The sequence below is a fragment of the Squalius cephalus genome (assembly GCF_949319135.1).
Source record: "Squalius cephalus genome assembly, chromosome: 8".
NCBI lineage: Eukaryota > Metazoa > Chordata > Actinopteri > Cypriniformes > Leuciscidae > Squalius > Squalius cephalus.
In genome coordinates, this window is record NC_137129.1 from 31,992,709 (window position 1) to 32,015,739 (window position 23,031).

At 37.0% G+C, this 23,031-nt stretch overlaps 2 protein-coding genes across 2 annotated transcripts; one reads left to right on the forward strand and one right to left on the reverse strand.

Annotated features, from left to right (window-relative positions):
* Positions 1–1,312: 1,312 nt before the first annotated feature.
* LOC307163822 (uncharacterized protein) lies at positions 1,313–22,395 on the reverse strand. The gene is made up of 3 exons (XM_079880055.1): positions 22,335–22,395; positions 3,249–3,354; positions 1,313–2,253 (listed from the first exon to the last, which is right to left on the reverse strand). The coding sequence occupies exon 3, from the start codon at positions 2,234–2,236 to the stop codon at positions 1,358–1,360; it is 879 nt and encodes a 292-aa protein (XP_079736181.1). The 5' UTR covers positions 2,237–2,253; positions 3,249–3,354; positions 22,335–22,395; the 3' UTR covers positions 1,313–1,357.
* Positions 20,175–22,813, forward strand: trhrb (thyrotropin-releasing hormone receptor b). The gene is made up of 2 exons (XM_079880054.1): positions 20,175–20,948; positions 22,236–22,813. Exons 1-2 carry the CDS (start codon positions 20,187–20,189, stop codon positions 22,659–22,661), a joined length of 1,188 nt encoding a protein of 395 aa, XP_079736180.1. The 5' UTR covers positions 20,175–20,186; the 3' UTR covers positions 22,662–22,813.
* Positions 22,814–23,031: the final 218 nt, after the last annotated feature.

The following is a 23,031-nucleotide window of genomic DNA, read 5'->3' on the forward strand; positions in this document are numbered from 1 at the left end:
GTGTAGCGAGGGATAATCTGATCCGGCCCTCCGTAAGCGTTTCTTATACGGACCGCTCTCCTCAGCAGAAGCACCAAAAGAGCCTATTGCTTGTTCAAAGCCTCACGGACACATTTTTTACCTTGACCTGCAACCTGAGGCTTATACGTCTAGATTCTGCTATTATTAAGTGTTCCAAAATCCTGTCATTATTACTCACCCTAATGTCATTCCAAATCTGCTCGACTTAAGTCTTCTATTGAACATAAAAGAAGATATTTTCAAAAATCCTGAACACTTTTTCAGGTTAATTCTCTTTACTTGTTTCTGACAGCTTGTGCTTCGGGGGATGATAATCTACACGACGGTATGTGCCTTTTGCTGCGGTCTGCATTCTGGATTCGGTTCTTTCAGGTCATTACGTGTTGTGATGTGTGACTCTAATGGGGTTAGTTGCTATTGGGAAGGAGAAACATAGAGCAGTCATTTCCCATGAGACTCCTCCAGTACACTGGCACGCTGATGAGAGGTAGAGAGGAAAAAGAGAGAGACATCTGCTCACACATTTCCCGCATCCCATGTGCATTAAAACCACAGATATTCTCTTAATAAACTAAGCTCACAAAAAAATAGTTCAAATCTCCCTGGTGTGCATTCATGTTACCTCTGTCGAAAAGCTGTTTATAGTGGGCATTTTTATGTAAATGCGAATGCAAATGTATAGATTTGACTGGCTTCAGAGGCATTGGAATAAATCTCCGTCCCTCATGATTGGAGAGAGGTTTTCATACAATGGCTGATGATTAAGTCAGCTGTCAGACATAGTCTGCCAAGCCAGGTCCCCTCAAAAAATGAAGAATAAAAAAGCCTTTTTTTCTTTTCCAATGTGACGACTGGCTAAATATGACACGAATGCGCATTTGGCAAGATAGTTTCATGGTCCTATGATAGTAAAAAGTTGCATACCCAAAGAAACTGATCACACCAATTGAGAGACTTATATAACTGCACTAGTAAAGCATGCTGTATATATTTACAAGAACATATGCTTTGGAAAAATGCACAAACTCACACAAGGACATTGTTCACATAAACAGGACTCAAATCCATGTTGGTATGTTACATTTTCATCGATGTAACATTTAATTGTCTATTACATACAGTGTAAAAAGTGTAGAATTTCAACCTGATTGGACCCTTAAAATTACTTTAGTTGATATTACCCAGTGTAGTCGTTTATTCAGTTTAAATTCAAATTTAGTAGTAATTTATCACATTTATTTTTTTAAATATGACAAAACATGTATTTATAATTAGATCATAGTATCACAAAGCTGTTATGATCATTTGAAGAACTGACAAGATATGTTTTTTGGCTTCAATTCAAGACTTCAACAGGACCTTCATCTTCATCAAGGGACAAAAGCGAAGGAGCACCGGTCGGGCTCGCGCCACTTCTGAAATTTATAGAGCCGTACAGTCTGGCTTGGTGCTTGGAGTAGGCAAACGCTTGTCTCCTGATCATCTCCCCTTTATACATGGAGATCATCAACAAGGTTGACAGTAATACACCTCCGAGTGTGAGGAGGCACAGCCCTGCAATCACACACCTGTCCAGGTGAGCGCCCACTCGGGCGTTCTCCCTCTCCAAGCGCTCCATCTCCCGGGCGGAAACGGTGTCGGGATTCACTTTGACATCACGTGGGACCGTGTAGGAGATGACAACCAAGGAGATCCCAGTAACTAAAAAGGTAACAGCACCTATAAATCCATAATCCACTGACTTTTCCGACGAATCCACCATGAAATCGTCAACTGAAAGAAGGGAGCATTCCGGGGCGCCTTCTTGGAGGTCTTTGGATGAATTCCAACTGAAGTTGTCATAGATGGTCTCCTCCTCTAACAACTGACCGTCTTTATGGTCAGTAATGTCAGCCACGCCTGGAAAAGCTGTTTCATACTGCTCATCATAACACACCTCAACTTCTTCGTCGAATCCCCATTCATTGAGTTTGCAGAGTCGTCCAATTGGCAGAGTCGCTGTCCATGGTTCTGAAAGCCTGTTTGCCTCATTAACATTCTCCTCCAGATACGCCTGGCAGCACTCTTCATTGTAAAGGGCTCTTTCATCTACACACACTGAGTGATGACTTTGCTGGTGTTTTAGGGACCAGTCAAGGTGATCGGTCTGGACAGCGTCTTGACCACAAAAGAGGACTTTAAGATCAGCCATTTGAACTTCTATTCGTATGTTCATCTCATAGCAGGCAGATGCTGCAGTATGAGGACAAAGACAACAATTTATAACAAACAATAAAAACCATTCAGTTTTAGATAAAGCACAAAACACTAAGACAAATATTATGAGGGAAGAAAGAATAATTTCACATCTGGCTTATAATGTAATTTGTGATTATTTTAAAAGTGATAAATGACAAAACTGGTATTTAACGGAAACAGCAGGTTATATTGTTTACCTAATCTATACTAGCTTTCCATCTAAATGCTAAATGGTATACATTTACATATACATATACATATACATATACAGAGAGGGGGAGGGTTGCAACAGTGTACTTATACTGCATCCACAAAGATAAGACAGTGTATAGGCTATATTTACAATTGTGAAAGTAACTAACAAACGCTGTATGTTATGTTTTAAGCATTACTATAATATATTTATGCACAACATTTAAAACGTCCATGTCAAAAGATGTTACAGTCCATCCAACCTATAGCCTACTGTTACAAATTACCCTGGTTACGACTCACTTGACATTTACACAGTTTAAAAATAAGTTACTACTTTAATTTAAAGCAGGTAAATATTACAATATTATTTAAAAGTTTGAGGGGGAAAAATTTGCAACAAATAAAATGTGTTGTAAGACTTTCCGGTCTCTCTTGCACGGTCTCATCGTACAGTTACCATCAATATTCACAATTTAAGTAGCCTAATAGAATACTTACATTTGATTTTTCTAATTAGTATAAGTTCATTAATCCTTTTCACGCCAGAAATGTTCCTAAAAGTGCGCTTTATCCTTTCAATAATACTTGTAATATTTAGCCTAATCTGGGGAGCTTTAAACGGCGCGTGAACATCAGCATTGAACAGAATAGTGAAGCGTTTCCTGGTTTTCAGTCGCAGAAAAAGTAGTCAGGATGACAATCTTTGGGGAAAATATGTTCCCTGTCTTGTGCCTCATCTGTTATTCCGTATTTGGTGTCACCGTAAACTCACAGAAAATAAAGGCATCGCCTACCTTCTCCAAGCAGCGTCTCGCTTGCATTCCTGCAGGGCTCGCGCTCCGTTAATTAAGGGAAGCTCGTCCTGTTCCACCCGCGCGCCGCGCTCAGGTCTCATCAATGCTGCGCGAGAGGAGAGGAGAGGAGGAGAGAAGAGAGGAGGAGAGAAGAGAGGGAGGTTATAGTGTCGGGGGAGAAATGAAGCCTGATCAAACACTTTCATGCTGTTCTCCTTGTGAGATTCACGACGCAGCCTATACAGATTGCATGCCCAAGCTGTGTCCTAAATTAATTATCCTAGAAATTAACATCATTAAATCGTTCTTGAAAATACATTCTAAAAACAATCCGCTTAAATTAATCTTTTTCAAGACATAGCCTAAGTCACAATATGAAGTTAGTTGCACATCATGAATACAAGTGTAAATCTGATTTTGTTTGTTTTAATTTTGAACGTCAGTTTCTGTATAGACACAAACCTTGAAGTCCCCCTCAATAATCTTTGATCACCAAAATTATATATTTGAACGTTTTTTTCCTTGAAAACAAATTGCTTCATGCTTAAAATAGCTTGAATGTAACTCTACGCCCTTGCTTCACTTGGTATACGCGATTCTATGAATATGCAAATTATCTCCGCCTCCACTCACTCACACCAGCTCAGAGATCCACTCATTGACATCACACGTTAACCTGATTGGTTACAAGGTTTGTGACGTCAGAAACACCAGCGATTTGAGACTGTCTTTGGTTCACTGTAAAATACTCAGCAATGGTGTTGACTTATGAATTTGCACATGGTTTGTCTTAAAGCAGATTAAAAACACCACATATAAACTACATTAAAAGATTGATTTCACCATAGGGTACTTTAAGGTCTAGGCTTTAAAAAGTTGTTTATAATGTTATTGCCCAAGATACAGCTCATTTAACCCATATTAACCAATAGCGGGGCATGTTGTCACATTACATGGAATAATTTGTCACAATGGAACCTGTTTATTACAAATTTTTCAGCTACATTTAAACAATACAACTATTATGAAACAAAACAATTGGTAAAGCAAAACGGTAACAAGGCTAACATACAAAACACTGCTTTACTGTACATCTTATTATTTCACTTCTATTCATTATCCATATGTCTAATGTTCATATCTGTAAATATGCCTATTCTGACTTATCCTAACTACTTTTTCATATTTTTTTTTCTTTAATTTTATTATGTGTCTTCTTGTTGTATGTATATGTGTTCACTGCAAAGCTTCATTTACCAAGAAAAAGTACAATCAACTTGGCTGTATAAGTAATCTTAACTTCAATTAAACTGAGTTAAATCTTGTGTAACTTTTTTAAAAAAATGCTTAACTTATTTTGATGAGATAAAGTAATGTAAATATATAGGCCTACATTATGACTGTCACAAGTCATGTATTTTTCTGAAACAGAATGACTTCACAAGCCCCATGACGACCCCTTTGCAGTTTTCCGGCATGATGCCAGTCAGCGTAGCGTATGTTTAGGTGGCCCTAGGACATAATTAAGGTGCGCCTCACTGATTTTTCAGTGAAAGCTCAACATTTACTAATGCAACATTCCACTGGCACACTGAATTAAATGAGACTGGTGACATCAGCTGGTTAAAACACATGAATGACGTTGCAATGCTCCAGAGGCTGGAACATTATTAGAGCGTAAACTGTGAAATTGACATTTATTAGAATTTGCCCCCTGTGTGTTCAGATCTTACAGTCTCTCTCCACCATGGGCTACACATTGTAATAAGTTGACTTGAGAAAGGAGCAGCAAGTGCATAGACGTCTCCATAAATAACAGCTGAGATGGCTTCTATTCGAGACCAACCATGGGCCATAAATAACAGCTGAGATGGCTTCTATTCGAGACCAACCATGGGAGATGCAATGCTCACAGTTTAGTCGACAAAGCGTGAACATCATAGAACACAGTCGCTTGTTATTTTGTGAACACACAAGCAAGTGAGCATTACAGCCATGTGCTTCATTTCATGTTTTCTATGAGAAAAGTATCAAAAAGTGTTTGTCTTAACCTTCTGACAACATCACAACAACGTTCAAGAGACAAAAAACCTTAAAGGAATAGTTCACCCAAAAATGAAAATTATGTCATCATTTACTCACTCTCATGTTGTTCCAAACTAGTTTGGAACAACATGAGGTTAGAACAACATTTTTGGGTGAACTAACTCTTTAATAGCTTACACATGGACTTCAAGACTTGGTATATGAGTCACAATCAACTAACCAATCATTTTAAGTAAAGGAAAAACATCCTGACATTAAAAGAGAAGAAGTTATGGAAGCTTGTTCCTGCCACGGAATAAAAAATAGTGACTTTTTATCTCAGAGTTCTGACTATTTTTTCCTCCTAATTGCGAATTATATCTCACAATTCAGACTTTTTAACTCACAATTGTGAGTTCTGACTTTTTTCTCAGAATTGTGAGATAAACTTGGAATTGCAAGAAAGAAAGTCGGAATTCTGAGGTATAAATTCACAACTGAAAAAGGGTAATTCTGACTTTTTTGTGTGCAATAAACTCACAATTGTGAGGTCTGAAGTCCAAATTGCAAGATACACTCACCTAAAGGATTATTAGGAACACCTGCTCAATTTCTCATTAATATCTAATCAACCAATCACATGGCAGTTTCTTCAATGCATTTAGGGGTGTGGTCCTGGTCAAGACAATCTCCTGAACTCCAAACTGAATGTCAGAATGGGAAAGAAAGGGGATTTAAGCAATTTTGAGCGTGGCATGGTTGTTGGTGCCAGACGGGCCGGTCTGAGTATTTCACAATCTGCTCAGTTACTGGGATTTTCATGCACAACCATTTCTAGGGTTTACAAAGAATGGTGTGAAAAGGGAAAAACATCCAGTATGCGGCAGTCCTGTGGGCGAAAATGCCTTGTTGATGCTCAGAGGTCAGAGGAGAATGGGCCGACTGATTCAAGCTGATAGAAGAGCAACTTTGACTGAAATAACCACTCGTTACAACCGAGGTATGCAGCAAAGCATTTGTGAAGCCACAACATGCACAACCTTGAGGCAGATGGGCAACAACAGCAGAAGACCCCACCGGGTACCACTCATCTCCACTACAAATAGGAAAAAGAGGCTACAATTTGCACGAGCTCACCAAAACTGGACAGTTGAAGACTGGAAAAATGTTGCCTGGTCTGATGAGTCTCAATTTCTGTTGAGACATTCAGATGGTAGAGTCAGAATTTGGCATAAACAGAATGAGAACATGGATCCATCATGCCTTGTTACCACTGTGCAGGCTGGTGGTGGTGGTGTAATGGTGTGGGGGATGTTTTCTTGGCACACTTTAGGCCCCTTAGTGCCAATTGGGCATCGTTTAAATGCCACGGCCTACCTGAGCATTGTTTCTGACCATGTCCATCCCTTTATGACCACCATGTACCCATCCTCTGATGGCTACTTCCAGCAGGATAATGCACCATGTCACAAAGCTCGAATCATTTCAAATTGGTTTCTTGAACATGACAATGAGTTCACTGTACTAAAATGGCCCCCACAGTCACCAGATCTCAACCCAATAGAGCATCTTTGGGATGTGGTGGAACGGGAGCTTCGTGCCCTGAATGTGCATCCCACAAATCTCCATCAACTGCAAGATGCTATCCTATCAATATGGGCCAACATTTCTAAAGAATGCTTTCAGCACCTTGTTGAATCAATGCCACGTAGAATTAAGGCAGTTCTGAAGGCGAAAGGGGGTCAAAAACAGTATTAGTATGGTGTTCCTAATAATCCTTTAGGTGAGTGTATAAGCTTGTAATTCTGACCCAAAAAAGTCAGAATTGTGAGATATAAACTTTCAATTGCGGCAAAAATTAAATTTTGGAGATAAAAGAATTTTGAGGAAAAAAGTCGCAATTTTTTTTATTTGGTGGTTGAAACAAACTTCCACTGAATCTGACAACAAAATCAACAACAACCGTGTAAATAAAATTGGCAAACAATGCAACCATATTAACTATTAATGCCCCAGTGCAGGACTGGAAGATGGCCAAAAATATTTTTTTTCAGTGTGAACTACTATGATTGTTCATAATAGAAAAGCAGCTTTGAGATGCACTATACTTATGTTCCTAAAAGTTTGTAAGCAAACCCAGAAAACTTTTTTTGGGATATGCTTTTCAGATTATTTATTTCATCTAACAATAACCATTTTACAGAAAATTGACAAAAACATGTTTGCCATCTGCGCACAGTATGAAACGTGGGATTGTCTTTTAGAATACGAAACTCATCATGCTTGACACTTTTTATCCAGACAGAGAATTTCATATCCAGCAGCAACTGTCAGTTACATCCGATTTGAGAGCCTGAACTTAAAGAACTTGGAACTTGTAAGAGTTAGATGTGACACTTTATTTCCCACTACGTTGTGTTTTGTTTATCTGCTGGTGTCTTATGTGGCACTTCTGTTGTAATAGGGGCTGTAACAGAGCACAGCTAAGAATAGCAATTGAGGAGCCAGCATAAGACATTTAAAGGGTTAGTTCACCCAAAAATAAAAATGACCCCATGATTTACTCACCCTCAAGCCATAGGTGTATATGACATTCTTCTTTCAGACGAATACAATCTGAGTTATATTAAAAAATGTCCTGGCTCTTCCAAGCTTAATAATGGCAGTGAATGGTTGTTTCTGTCCTTCAAAGTGCATCCATCCATGATAAAAGTGCTCCACATGGTTCCGTGGGTTAATAAAGGCCTTCTGAAGCGAAGCGATGCGTTCGTGTAAGAAAAATATCAATATTTAAAACTTTATCGACTAAAATAACTCGCTTCCAGCAGACGGCCGTACGCATCGATTTACGGTGAAAGAGTGACCCTTGACCCGAAGCACAACGTAATGACGAACGCGGAAGCGCAGAGGATAGAGCAAAACAAAACACCAGTCACGAATTAGAAGTCTAAAACAAACAATGTTGGAGGAGCTTGAGTTTGTTGCCCAGCCCTGTTTATTTGAACCGCGAGAGGCGTCTAAACTTGCATTTGGCTTGCTTAGTTGGGGACATTAAATTTAACATTTAATTTAATATTCAACAATAATATTGATCTGCCTGTATTGACACCATTATATGAGAACTGAACTGAGCTGGAGGATGAGCGGCTATATATATAAATTAACTAAATGAATAACTTTTTTACAACAAAAATGAATCATCACTGAACTTACTTAAGCTGGACTGTGATGCTATTTTCTTTGGAAACAAACTTTGTTGCATTATTTTCCTATTATCTCTGTAAAGCGCTATATAAATAAATGTGACTTGACATCCTACGTCATACAGTACATGCGTCACGAGTTGTGGCGCAAGTCCACTTGCATAGTATGCGTACGGTCGTCTTCCGAAAGCTAGTTATTTTAGTCGATAAAGTTTCGACTCGGGCGCTAGCGAGTACCCTTCTGAAACCTAAAAGGACAAAGTGGCACACATACATTCATGTCACATGGTAATCTCATTTTTATTTTTATTTTTTTGGACTTAGTTGTTCCTCGCATGGACTCTAATAATGTTCTCAAAAAGTTAGCACAAAAAACATTATTTATACATGGTTCATGCAATATTTTAGTTGGATGTTTGTGTAACATTTTTTAAATGTTACTTGTTTCAGAATTCAAAACAGTTCTGTTTTCAGAACATTCAAAAGTAACGTTCTCACAATGTTTGCAAAATGATAAAATGGAATGTTCCTTAATGTTTGTACTATAAGCATGTTAAGCATGTTTGATTAATTCAGATAAAGATTTTCATTTCTAACTTATATATACTATATATTATTATTATTTATTTTTATTTTTATTTTTTATGTTAGTTTTCTTGTAAGGTCTTTAATTATATTATAGCTGGCCCACTTTGGCTGAATGTGTAAGATAAAGTGGGCCAGTGGGATTCAGGTGGGTGTGTTCACAAGTGTGTGACCTTTAACTTTCAGTAATACTCAAATGTATTAAATAAACTGAAATTCAAAAGTTATTTTATAATTTACTTATTTAGAAAACAGTGCAGTCAGGAAATTCAAGTCAGAGATGGAAGAAATGAAAAAGTGAGCAGAAAGAAAGGCATCTGTGGAATGAAGAAAGGATAAGAGGAGCAAAATTTAGATGCAGAGTATAAAGCTTTAAAATATGGACACATTTACAGCATGATTAGATTTTAAATGTTCCTATTATGTGTTTTGTTAGCCTATTTGTTGTTGCATGTGTCACATTTTTAATATGTAGTTAGTTTTCAGCAATATTCTGATAACTGAATATTCTGATATTCAGGTTTCATCAAATGTAATTTCAAAGCTGTTTTGAATTTTATGCATTGAGTGAACTGATGAATTTTACTCATATCCTAAGCTATATGTTTTTGGGGGTTGTTAAATGTGTTGTTGAATATGTTTGTCTGATAATTCTATTACTAAACCGTGTGTTTTTTATAGTTTCTAAAGATATTTTTTTTATATATAAATCAGGGATGGCCCACTTTACCTGAAAATAAATTTGTCTGGAGTGCATTATCTCAATATGTTTATTGTTATATACTTTACAAATAACTATGGACTGAATTCAAATGAATATATTATAACTGGACCTTAAAGTTAACAAAAGGATTAAAGAAAAGAAAAGGGAAAAAACAAACAAAAAGTGGCCCACTTTACATGAATTCACCCTGTTTCAAACGTTTTTAGGAAGTAGTTTTGTTTACTGAGAATGTGCAAATGCATATAGTGGATTCGTCAACTCAGATGCTCAAGCTATAGGCATTTGTTCATTATGTGTTAACAGTTCAGTAAACTTTTACTTGAGCTAGAGGAACAACAAGCTACATAATAAATCATCAAATGCATTTTTACTTTAACTTGGTGTGCAAAGGTTTTATTATGCAACAGAATAGTTCTTATTTTACTTTACAAGCCCTCAGGGGTTTTCTCAAGAGGAAAAGGGTTGAACCAGCGAATGCTGTTAATGTCTGGCCTTGAGTCATGGCACTGGTGGGTCTTTGCTTTTGGCTTCACTTATTTCTCCTGGAAATGGCCTTTAACTCCAAGACCCACTTTAAACACTTGGGCCTGCTTTACAGCCCTTCTGACAGCTGCTGAATTAACAGTAACATAGGCTATTCAGCAATGTGAAGCAACAGTGTAAAAATGAGGTTATGAATTTTGAATAAGTAGCCTACTCTCCCTTCTAATAATATTATCATGAGATTTTATGTTATTAATATTTTGTAGGCCTATTACAGCAAGATATTTTGTATTACAGCAAGAATGACGGTTTTTTTCAAGTCATTGATTTTTAAAACAAAATTATGGAAGCTTGTTTCCGCCAATGAATAATAAATAAATAATAATAATTGCGACTTTTTATCTCACAATTCTGACTTTTTTTCTCACAATTGCAAGATACGAAGTCAGAATTGTGAGAAATAAAGTCGCAATTCTGAGAAATAAAGTCGCAATTGCGAGATATAAAGTCAGAATTGCGTGTTATAAAGTCGCAATTCTGGGAAATAAAGTCGCAATTGCGTGATATAAAGTCGCAATTCTGAGAAATAAAGTCGCAATTGAGAGATATAAAGTCGCAATTCTGAGAAATAAAGTCGCATTTGGGAGATATAAAGTCAGAATTGCACGATATAAAGTCGCAATTGCGTGTTATAAAGTCAGAATTGTGAGATATAAACTATTCTGAGGTAAAAAAAAAAAAAAAAAAAAAAAAAAAGTCCGTCTTTTTTTTCCTTAGAATTGGACTTTATATCTCACAATTGTGAGTTTATATATCACAATTCTGAGAAAAGATGTCAGAATTGCGAGATAAAAAATCGCAATTGCGTGTTATAAAGTCAGAATTGCGTGATATAAAGTCGCAATTGCGAGAAAAAAAGTCACAATTCTGACTTTATAACACGCAATTCTGACTTTATATCTAGCAATTCTGACTTTATAACACGCAATTCTGACTTTATAACATGCAATTCTGACTTTATAACACGCAATTGCGACTTTATTTTACGCAATTCTGACTTTAGGCCTATATCTCGCAATTCTGAGAAATAAAGTCAGAATTGCGAGATGTAAACTCGCAATTGTGAGATAAAAAGTCGCAATTATCTTTTAAAATGTTTTATTTTGGTGCGTTAAAACAATTAGACACCTTTTTAAATACGTACGAATTGCCGTAAAATCGTGTTGGCTGAACATGAGAGTATAGACATAATTCAGGTCCACTATAATCCAGTCCCTTGGCCAATATGCGTGAGGGTCTGTTTCAGTGCGCAAATTTACATGAAAGCTTTGACTGCGTGATTCAGCAGTAGATCCGAGAACCATCAAACCACTTAAAGAAACAGGCACGCAGGGTCAAATAGGCAAGCAAGGATATTGATCAAATTAATTCACATCATAAATATATAGCAATGAGTAGAGTTAACACTTATTTTTTTAAAGTTCTCTCTCTCCTCTTTTCTGCATTGCACCTTAAAGTTGACCTAAATCTGGAGTATTTTACAAGCTCAAAGTTTATCAATACTTTAAGATATTGATATTATCATAGACATTTTTTTTTAAAAAATCAAATAGACTGGAATGTTTTACTTATGTTTCTGCTGTTGTTTTCTCTCCAAAATGATGTCACATCCTGGAGAATGATGTCATTAAGGAAATGGCTTTTGTTAAACTTGTAGAAGTTGTGATAGTATTTTCCATATTGTGATCCGAGTGATATCCGTCTCTAAAAAATGAAAAAATGTAGGGCGGACCAGTAAACACAGCATCAGAGAAAAGAAAAGGTGTCACTGAAAGAGGGAGGGGAAGTTATTTTGATTAAAGATTATGAGTGACATGAATTTTTCTAAATGATGTGCACAAATAAATCATTTATATAGCATACTGCAATATTCCATTTCAAACCAAGAATTGTCCATTTTGATTTCATGGTGACTTTAAACGACTATTATAAAAAATGGAAAGTGATATTGAGGCTTTATGAGGCTTTAGAAAAAAATCTATACATTTATTAAAACAGCATTCCCAAGAAAACATGTTTAATTTCAAACATATTGATTAGAAAAAAAAAAAAAACCTAATAAATTGCCATTTTGTCATGTGTTAGATGTGCATGGAGCATGACAGAAATTGCAATATCGGCTCTAAATCAATATTTAAAAATGACTTCCATGTTTCATGTCTTAATTTTGATGTGATAAAAAATGAATGAATTCTATTACATTTATTAAGACTTTATAATATTTATAAATTTAACATTTGTGCTGCATTGAAATGGCCAAACAATTGATCGCCTTGGAATGAACAAGACAGAAACGTCAAAGTACAGCTATCCTGTGTATTTGGAATATACTAGGTGATGTTCAGAAGAAATGTAAAATAAGTGCATAGATGTTGAGTCTTACCATGGCAATTTAGTTTTTTTTTTTGTTTTTTTTTTAAATAATGTAGGCTATTTAAAAAAAAACGAATATAAAGTTTTAAGTAGGCCTAGCTGCATCTACTTTGCATATACTTAAAGGGGACCTATTACACCCTTTTCAAAGTCTTGATTTTGTTTTTGGGGTCTACTAGAATAGGTTTTCATACTTTAATGTTCAAAAAACACATTATTTTCATGTTTTACATTGTTGCAGCACCTCTCTTCCCGCTCTGTTTAGTTCCTGTCTCTGTGAAGCCCCTCCTTCTGAAAAGCACAATGTGCTCTGATTGGTCGGCTGGACCAGTGGTTCCCAACCCTGCTCCTGGAGTACCCCCAACACTGCACATTTTCTTTGTCTCCCTAATCAAACACACCTGATTCAACTCATCAGCTCATTAACCCATGTGATAATGAGCTGATGAGTTGAATCAGGTGTGTTTGATTAGGGAGACAAAGAAAACATGCAGTGTTGGGGGTACTCCAGGAGCAGGGTTGGGAACCACTGGGCTGGACTATGTGTTGTGATTGGTCAACTCGCTCCTTACCGTTTCAACACACTACTAGCACAACTCAACCAGGCATTGCCCCTTTTTGGATGGGAATTATTTAAATGAGGAATATTTTGACATGTACCTTCCCGGAAGAAAAAAACTCTAAGACTAAAATCGAGGAGTTTGAGAGAGTTCAGAAACAATGCTTACTGATATAGAGAATAAAATTTGGAGTGACTTTGTGCTTTGCAACTTTGCAGACTTTTTTCATGCTCAAACAGCAACAATACACAAGAAAGTTGAAAATGTAAAAAAGCATAAAGTCCCCTTTAAATTGAAAGCATTTACAATGGATGTCAGTCCCATGTGCAGTTCCTTCCTTTTACACAACGTGGCAGCAAAGCACAAAAGTGGAGAAAAATTTCCACGTGCATTAGGCTGCTTTGCCAGCCACTAAACATCATTTGCATTTTAAGTAGTCTTCGTTTCACGCATTCTACAAGAGTAGTTTTAAACATGATATTATTTGTCAGTCTTGATGGTAAAGATAATTTAAAAATGTCACGCATCTGAAGGTGCTCTTGTTTTAAATTAAAGATCTAAAAATCTGGATCAATCAATTTTGATATAACCGTGGCATTGTCCCAGTGGTGCCACTCCACCAGCTAATTAGGTTGTGAACTCCTCTGTCTGTTTCCCTTGGAAACAGACCCCTAAATAAATGCTGAAGTGGCTTGGCAGGATGGGTCTCTTCTGTCTGTATGCCATAACCACAGTTGGTGAGGAGGAGAGCTTTTCTCATGTTCATAATGGAGCAACTGTGCGGTCCCAGATGAGTCAATTACTCTTACAAGGAATTAAAGAAATCTTACATGGCTGTTTAAATAGCTGCCAAATGTTACTGAGTAAAAAATAAATAAATTAAAAGAAAAGAAAAAAAGAATTGTCACAGGCATGTCACGACGTGTTACATAAGCAACTATTGTTTTTTTAACTATTTGTTCTCTGGGGAGATGATGCAATGCGGGACCAAAACAACAGTGCAGAAAGTATAAAAGAACATAATGCAAAACCTCTGAATTTATACTTCATTTGACAGTAGACTTGCCCTCACATGTCCCTGGTAAGAATTCAAAGAAGTGATGTGACTAAATTTCATGGGCGAAAATGAAGACAGAGACCTATCGCCGAGAGAAGTTTCAAGCATTAACACTGTCATTCATGTGTCACCTAAAAACACTTCCGGATTAAAATATCTTTCGAAAGTAGCACGAGCTATTTCTCTTCCAACAGAGCAAATACAAATTGGTTTCGAGGAGCCGTTTTGCATTGAACATTTCTCCTAATGACTTTTTGTCACAATGTCCTGGTTTGTTGTTTGTTGTGCGATTTTACATTTTATGTGAATGCCCTTTGATCAATGAAAAATAAAGGCAGTTGCCTCAGTCCTTTCACATTAAATTTAACCGTTCTCTCTTACAATTTATGGACAAATTAATTAAACTTCATCAAACAGAAGCTGAGAGAAGAATAATCAAAAGCTTAAAGTCACCAAATCAAAAATTGACATTTTTTATGGAACATTGCAGTATTTATTCAAATGATTTATCTATGGACAACATTATTTTATTAATTCAAAATGACTTCCCCCTCCCTCTTGCAGTGACATCTTTTCTCTTCTCTGATGATGTGTTTACTGGCATGAGGGCACATGAAATCACAGCAATAGCAAACCACAAGAGCTATTTCACAGAATGGGTGCCACACACACACACACACACACACACACACACACACACACACACACACACACACACACACACACACACACACACACACACACACACACACACCTTTGTTACCTGTCCCCCCACTTTCTAACATTACATTTGAACATGAAATTTTATTAAAAACCCTTCAGAAATCCCCCATTTACCCCCATACCCCTACATTTATTTTTATTTTTTTCTTAAAGAAATCAATGCTATTTCAGATTAAATACATTTTAGTCGTGTCCCTAGGTTTTCACTCAATCATCCTCTGAAAAACTAGGAAAAATCCACAAGACACATTTTTCAACAGGATATTGCATCATCTGAATTTTCTGAAGGCCATTTTAAGACATAAAAGTATGTGGTCTAATTTTATGGTAACACTTTACAATAAGGTTCATTAGTTAACATTAGTTAATGTATTAACTAACATGAACCAACAATGAGCAATACATTTGTTACAGTATTTATTAATATTTGTTAGTTAATAAAAATTCAGCTGTTCATTGTTTGTTCATGTTAGTTCACAGTGCATTAACTATAATGTTAACAAATATAAAATTTGATTTTAATAACATATTAGTAAATGTTGAAATTAATATTAACTAAGATTAATAAATGCTGGAGAAGTATTGTTCATTCATAGTGCATGTTAAGGTAGTTAATGTCGAACCTTATTGTAAAGTGTTACCCATGCATTTTCTTTACTGTATATTTGATGATATTGTAACTAAGACTGGGAAGGTCAATCTTAACTTAACAGTTACTCAAATTATTTCTTAGATGTGGTTTGTTTATTTTAGAAAATACAAATTTTTGGTAAATAACTGGAATTTGCTCAGTGTCCTCATGTTATTAGCATGTACACCATGTGGCTATATTATATGTATTTGCTATTTCTATCCTGAAAACCCAGTCCTATTTTTATTTTTTAAGGCTTTCTGGCCTCAAGACTCAACTAATCTCTGCAATTCTCCATCTGTGATCCTTGAAGAGTCTTTGGCCACTCAAACTTTCCTCTTCGCCCTGCATTAAAGGAGAACTCCGGTCAATTTTAACATTGAGCTAATTTTTTAGCGCAATTTTCCACCGGACAAATTGCGATTGTTAACTCATGATTTCTGTTCTGTGCGTCTGTGCGCACCAATCTTGCACTTCTATCTACTCCTCAACCAGACCACCTAGAGACTTCGGGTTTTCGGCATTATGTTAAGGAAGGTCTAATCTCGGGAACGCACAAAAAAAATCCAGGAAAAGATTTACTATCTCTTAGTGTTGTGATCCCATGAGGTGAGAAAATTGCGCTAAAACACTCACTGAGTTTTTATTACTTGTTTGTAAATTTGGAGTGCTGTCAATACAGAGAACAATGACAAAAATCGGTGTTGCCTACACCGTGTTATCCTCTTTTTAAAATTTGCACCCTGTTGACTTCAATGGGGCAATATTTAAACCTGCTTTTAGCCTCTTAACATCCTTGATGTGTCATTACAAGTGCACAGGTCATGTGAGTGATTCCTTCAGAGTGAACGCGGTGAATCTGACTGCAGTAGATGTGAAAGATATTAATAAAAATGATGTTATTTAAGCCAGCGCAAATACCTGTATTTACATCCTGTTTTCGGTTGAAGTCCAAAGTAGTCGATTGTCGAGTTCACGCGCATAGGTTTAGTTACCTATGATCACGCGCGTGAACTCGACAATCGACTACTTTGGACTTCAACCGAAAACAGGATGTAAATACAGGTATCACTCACATGACCTGTGCACTTGTAATGACACATCAAGGATGTTAAGAGGCTAAAAGCAGGTTTAAATATTGCCCCATTGAAGTCAACAGGGTGCAAATTTTAAAAAGAGGATAACACGGTGTAGGCAACACCGATTTTTGTCGTTGTTCTCTGTATTGACAGCACTCCAAATTGACAAAAAAATGAGCTCAATGTTAAAATTGACCGGAGTTCTCCTTTAAGACGTCCTCTTCCTGGCAGATTCGTAACATCTTTAGTTGATTGGAACTTCTTAATTATTGCCCTGATGGTGGAAACGGGGATTTTCAATGCTTTAGCAATTTTTTTACAGCCGCTTTCTATTTTGTGAAGGTCAACAATCTTTTGCTGCACATCAGAACTATATTCTTTAGTTTTACTCATTGTGATGGAGGATTAAGGGAATTTGGCCTTTGCGTTTCCTCATATTTAAACTCCTGTGAAACAAGAAGTCATAGCTGGACAATTTCATGTTCCTTGTGACACTGGTGTGCTAAAAAATGGGAAATATTAATGGGAATATACTTCAGAGATATTTTACTCATAAAAAATTCTAGGGGTGCCAATAATTGTGGCCAACGTGGTGTTTTGGATCAACATTTTTTTTCATAATGTGAGGTCACAGAGGTTAATCGTTAATGTAACAGTGTAACAGTACATTGTCACAACTATTGTAATGTGTAATTTATTGTGATGGACGTGTGTTTTAGGCACATAATCAAGGTTGTTCACTCCACTCTGAGTTATTGGAACACATGCATGTGCAGGATGCATGAAAATCTGAGTTTTCTCAGAAGAACATGTAGAAAACCCAGACCACGCAGTTTTTTTTTGTTTTTTTTTTACTGATGATGTCCCCAAAAGGAGTTTTTGGGAGATTTTGTCATGTTTAGCTCACTTCTTGGTACAAATTTGTCCCCAAAAATAAGTAGGTACAAACACACACATACAAAACACACACACGCATGTGTTTCACTATATTTGTGTGGATATCTCATAGACTTCCTTTGTTTTTTTTTTTATCAGGTTAATGATATTTTCTCATCATTTCTAGTTATTGATATTATCTCACGCACGACTCCTTCCACTAAACATAACCCTCACAGATACCTGTCAAAAACACAATGGCCTGGTTTCACAAACAGGTCTTAGATTAAGCCATAATTAGACCTTATTTCAATTAGGACATTTAAATAGCTTTTATAAACGTGCCTTAGAAAATACATTACTGGTGTGCTTTTTGAGACAAAACAATGGCCCTGACATATTTTAAAGGGATACTCCACTTTAAAATGAAAATTCTGTCATCATATACTCACCCTCATGTTGTTTCAATCCTTTATGAATTTATTTCTTCTGCTGAACAGAAAGGAATATATTTAGAAGAATATCAGTAACCAGACAGTTTCTGGTCTCATTGACTTCCATAGTATATTTTTTTCCTACTATGGAAGTCAATGAGACCAGAAACTGTCTGGTTACCGACATTCTTCTAAATATCTTCCTTTCTGTTCAGCAGAAGAAAGAAATTCATACAGGTTTGAAACAACATGAGGGTGAGTATGATGACAGAATTTTCATTTTAAAGTGGAGTATCCCTTTAAGGACTAGGGTTTAAGCCTTGTCTGTGAAACTGGGGGTTAATTTAAATAGAAACAAGTGAGGTGTGCTCTCTTAAAAATAAACATTCTCATAGAATAACCATTTTTGGTTTCCCAAAGAACCTTGAACAGTTCTTAAAGGAGAACTCCGGTCAATTTTAACATTGAGCTCATTTTTTTTTTGTACATTTGGAGTGCTGTCAATACAGAGAACAACGACAAAAATCGGTGTTGCCTACACCGTGTTATCCTTTTTTTTAAAATTTGCACCCTGTTGACTTAAATGGGGCAAGTTTTAAACCTGCTTTTAGCCTCTTAACATCCTTGATGTGTCATTACAAGTGCACAGGTCATGTGAGTGATTCCTTCGGAGTGAACGCGGGTCAATCTGACTGCAGTAGATGTGAAAGATATGAATAAAAATGATGTTTATTCGAGTTCACGCGCATTGGTTTAGTACCTATGATCACGCGCGTGAACTCGATAATCGATTACTCTGGACTTCGACCGAAAACAGGATGTAAATACAGGTATGTGCGCTGGCTGAATAAACATCATTTTTATTCATATCTTTCACATCTACTGCAGTCAGATTGACCCGCGTTCACTCCGAAGGAATCACTCACATGACCTGTGCACTTGTAATGACACATCAAGGATGTTAAGAGGCTAAAAGCAGGTTTAAACTTGCCCCATTTAAGTCAACAGGGTGCACATTTTAAAAAGAGGATAACACAGTGTAGGCAACACCGATTTTTGTCGTTGTTCTCTGTACTGACAGCACTCCAAATGTACAAAAAAATGAGCTCAATGTTAAAATTGACCGGAGTTCTCCTTTAAAGGAACCATTTTTATAGTGTGAAGAGCATTTTAAAATTCTAAAGAACCTTTTCCTCTAAGAACCTTTTCCTCAATGGGAAGGTTCCATTTATGGAATTTATGGTATTTTTATGGTTTATGGTATTTTTTTATTCCATTTCCATGTATTAGTCCTTAAAGGAATTAGTTGGCATGTTCGCAAACATGCTTTTTAAAAGACACATGTGTTTTGGTAACTGAGAAAAATGCATCGATCTTAAAAACCTTGTAAAAATGAAGTAAAATTAAAACGTGAAAATGGTTTGCTTAGGGTAAACCACACATCGTACCCCATCTTACCATGCGGACAGAAATTCTTTTAAAAAGTCTTTATAAAATTCCCACGTTGTAGGTCTACACCCAACACAGTTGTGTAATAAGCATGGTATCCTAAATCAAGTCACAAAAATGAACATGAATGAGACAGGCATATTGATCCACCCATGTCAATTATTTAAGTGAAATCTTTCATAGTCTTAAATCAATGTTGTGTCGCATTTCAATGACCTAGTATAATAATAGGACCATAAAAATCAACCAAGGAGTCTTAAGATAGTTTAAAAGACTCAAAAAAGCATGCTAGCTAGGTTTCATTTGACTGAAAAGTGTGCGTGCTTAAAACGCCCCTTTTTCTGATCACGCAGCCAAAGGCGAGATTAGCTAAATTCAGCACCAGACAGGAGATCCATCATCTGATGCACTGCAACAGTGGAGAGCACATCTATAGTCTATTCCACAACATTTAGAGGAGAATAGAGACCGGAGAATAAAAAAATTGACTTAGGCTACGCTATGATTAAACATTTTAAATGGATGTAAATTAGTTTTTTTTTTTTATCTTTTTTTTTTTTTCTGATGAACAAAAACTAATCAAAAATCAAGAAAGCAAAGTTCTAAGAGGGATGGACCGCATTTATGTCAATTATTTTTAATCTGATCTTTAAAGAACCTGGGAGATTTTTTGAGAATGGAGAACTTCACAGTATTCAACGAGACTCTGGAAACTTGGACGGACCGCAGTGTCGAATACAAAGTGATCAGCGTCCTCGTGGTTTTCCTCATATGCGCTTTCGGGATAGTTGGAAACGTGATGGTCATCCTGGTGGTCCTCACAACCAAACATATGCGAACCCCGACCAATGGCTATCTGGTTAGTTTGGCGGTCGCAGACCTGATGGTGTTGATCGCAGCCGGTCTGCCAAGCATAGCGGACAGTTTGTTCGGTTCATGGATTTTTGGGCACGCGGGGTGCCTGTGCATCACATACTTCCAGTATCTAGGAATCAACGCATCCTCGTGCTCCATAACAGCCTTCACTATAGAGCGATACATCGCTATATGTCACCCAATCAAAGCGCAGTTTTTATGCACGCTCTCGCGCGCGAAGAAGATCATTTTTGGAGTTTGGGTTTTCACGTCTCTTTACTGCGTAATGTGGTTTTACCTGTCCGACATCCAACAGGTTCCCTACAAGGATGTGACTATAATAACGTGCGCTTACAAAGTGTCCAGAAACCTTTATCTACCCATATATTTTGTCGATTTTGGCATCTTTTTTGTCCTGCCGCTCACTCTTGCCACTGTCCTGTACGGCCTCATTGCGAGAATCTTGTTTCTTAACCCTCTCCCGTCGGACAAGAACGGGCATGACAACTTCTCCAAAGCCAAAAAGAACAAAATGAAGAATTCCAGCCGCTGCTCCAGTACAACTGCAGCATCCAGAAGACAGGTGAGAGGATCTCCTTTAAGGTTCAAAACTTTAATATTTGAAAACAACAAAATCCATCCATACAAATCATAGAGCTAAACAAAACTGGTTTCAGGTGCAGTACTAGCACATATTTGTATTGTTCTTCATGAATTAATGCATTTAAACAAACAATTATTAGAACACACAGTACATTTATGCATTTTATTTGTTATGCAAGCCAAAGTATTTTTGTGTCTTTCCAGGTTGGATGAAATTATAGACTATGGTGTACAGAACATCCATCCCATCCTATCTATCTATCTATCTATCTATCTATCTATCTATCTATCTATCTATCTATCTATCTATCTATCTATCTATCTATCTATCTATCTATCTATCTATCTACAGTATCTATCTATCTACAGTATCTATCTATCTATCTATCTATCTATCTACAGTATCTATCTATCTATCTATCTACAGTATCTATCTATCTACAGTATCTATCTATCTATCTATCTATCTATCTATCTATCTATCTATCTACAGTATCTATCTATCTATCTATCTATCTATCTATCTATCTATCTATCTACAGTATCTATCTATCTATCTATCTATCTATCTATCTATCTATCTATCTATCTATCTATCTATCTATCTATCTATCTATTGTCTCTATCTATCTATCTATCTATCTATCTATCTATCTATCTATCTATCTATCTATCTGTCTGGCAGTCTGTCTGTCTGTATTTATGTCTATCTACCTAGATAGATAGATCGATCTATGTCTGTCTGTCTGTCTAATTACCTATCTACCCTGACAGACAGACAGATATATAGGCAGATGCACACACACACACACACACACACACACACACACACACACACACACACACACACACACGCACACACACACGCGCACACACACGTCTGGTTCGCTATCTTTGTGGGGACTCTACATAGCCGTAATGATTTTCATACTGTACAAACTGCATTATCTATTCCCTAACCTAAACCCTACCCCTAAACCTACCCAATCACAGAAAACTTTCTACATTTTTACATTTTCAAAAAAATATATAGAATTTATTATGTTTATGAACCCAACCCATTTCCCTCGTGGGGACCGCATGCTGGTGTAGGTGTATGTAGGTGATCTCAGCTTTTACTGTCCTTGTGGGGACATTTGGTGTACCAATGTAATATAAACCTCTGTACACACACACACACACACACACACACACACACACACACACACACGGATAGATGTCATAACAAACATTTCCTAACATAGTTATTGTGATTTCTTCATTAAAGGTTACAAAAATGCTGGCAGTGGTGGTTATTCTGTTCGCTGTGCTTTGGATGCCGTACCGCACTCTGGTGGTGGTGAACTCTTTCCTGCAAGAAGCCTACCTGGACACCTGGTTTCTGCTGTTCTGCCGCTCATGCGTCTACCTCAACAGCGCCATTAACCCTCTTATCTACAACGCCATGTCTCAAAAGTTCCGCGCTGCCTTCAGAAGGCTCTGCCGCTGCGGACGCACCGCTCTGGTGAACAAGCCAGCCTATAGTGTGGCACTAACCTACAGTGTTGCCAAGGAAATGTCAACGGTGGGAAACACTGGGCATTTTTCAACTGAGATAGACGATTTGACACCGACAGACGAGCTGTTCCCTGATAAGAAGCTTCTGTATCCGGAGAACTGTGACTTTAGTAAGGAGACTTTCAGTCAGGCCTGATAAACCCACAACAGCTACACACTGCATTTAATCTCTGAGTGCTAGCGATCTGCCGTAACACGACTACACAAACTACAGGGACAGCACTTTGAAAGTTTCACTTTATCTTTATTAAAATAGTCATGCTCGATACAGTCGAATTCATCTTCCCGTCTCATTCACTTGCCACAGTTCCCTGGAAACTGAAATCAAGTTGCATGGTTGCATTATTTGCTAAAGTCACGATTCTTAATTAAAATCGCAGTGTATTCCATAATGCAGGGTAAATTGAATACATATTGATCTGAAAACATCTTTAGGGATTGCCATTGTGATTAATGAGTGGCCTTCTTCCTCTCCAGACCCCTGGGGGAAAAATGCTGAAATTGCT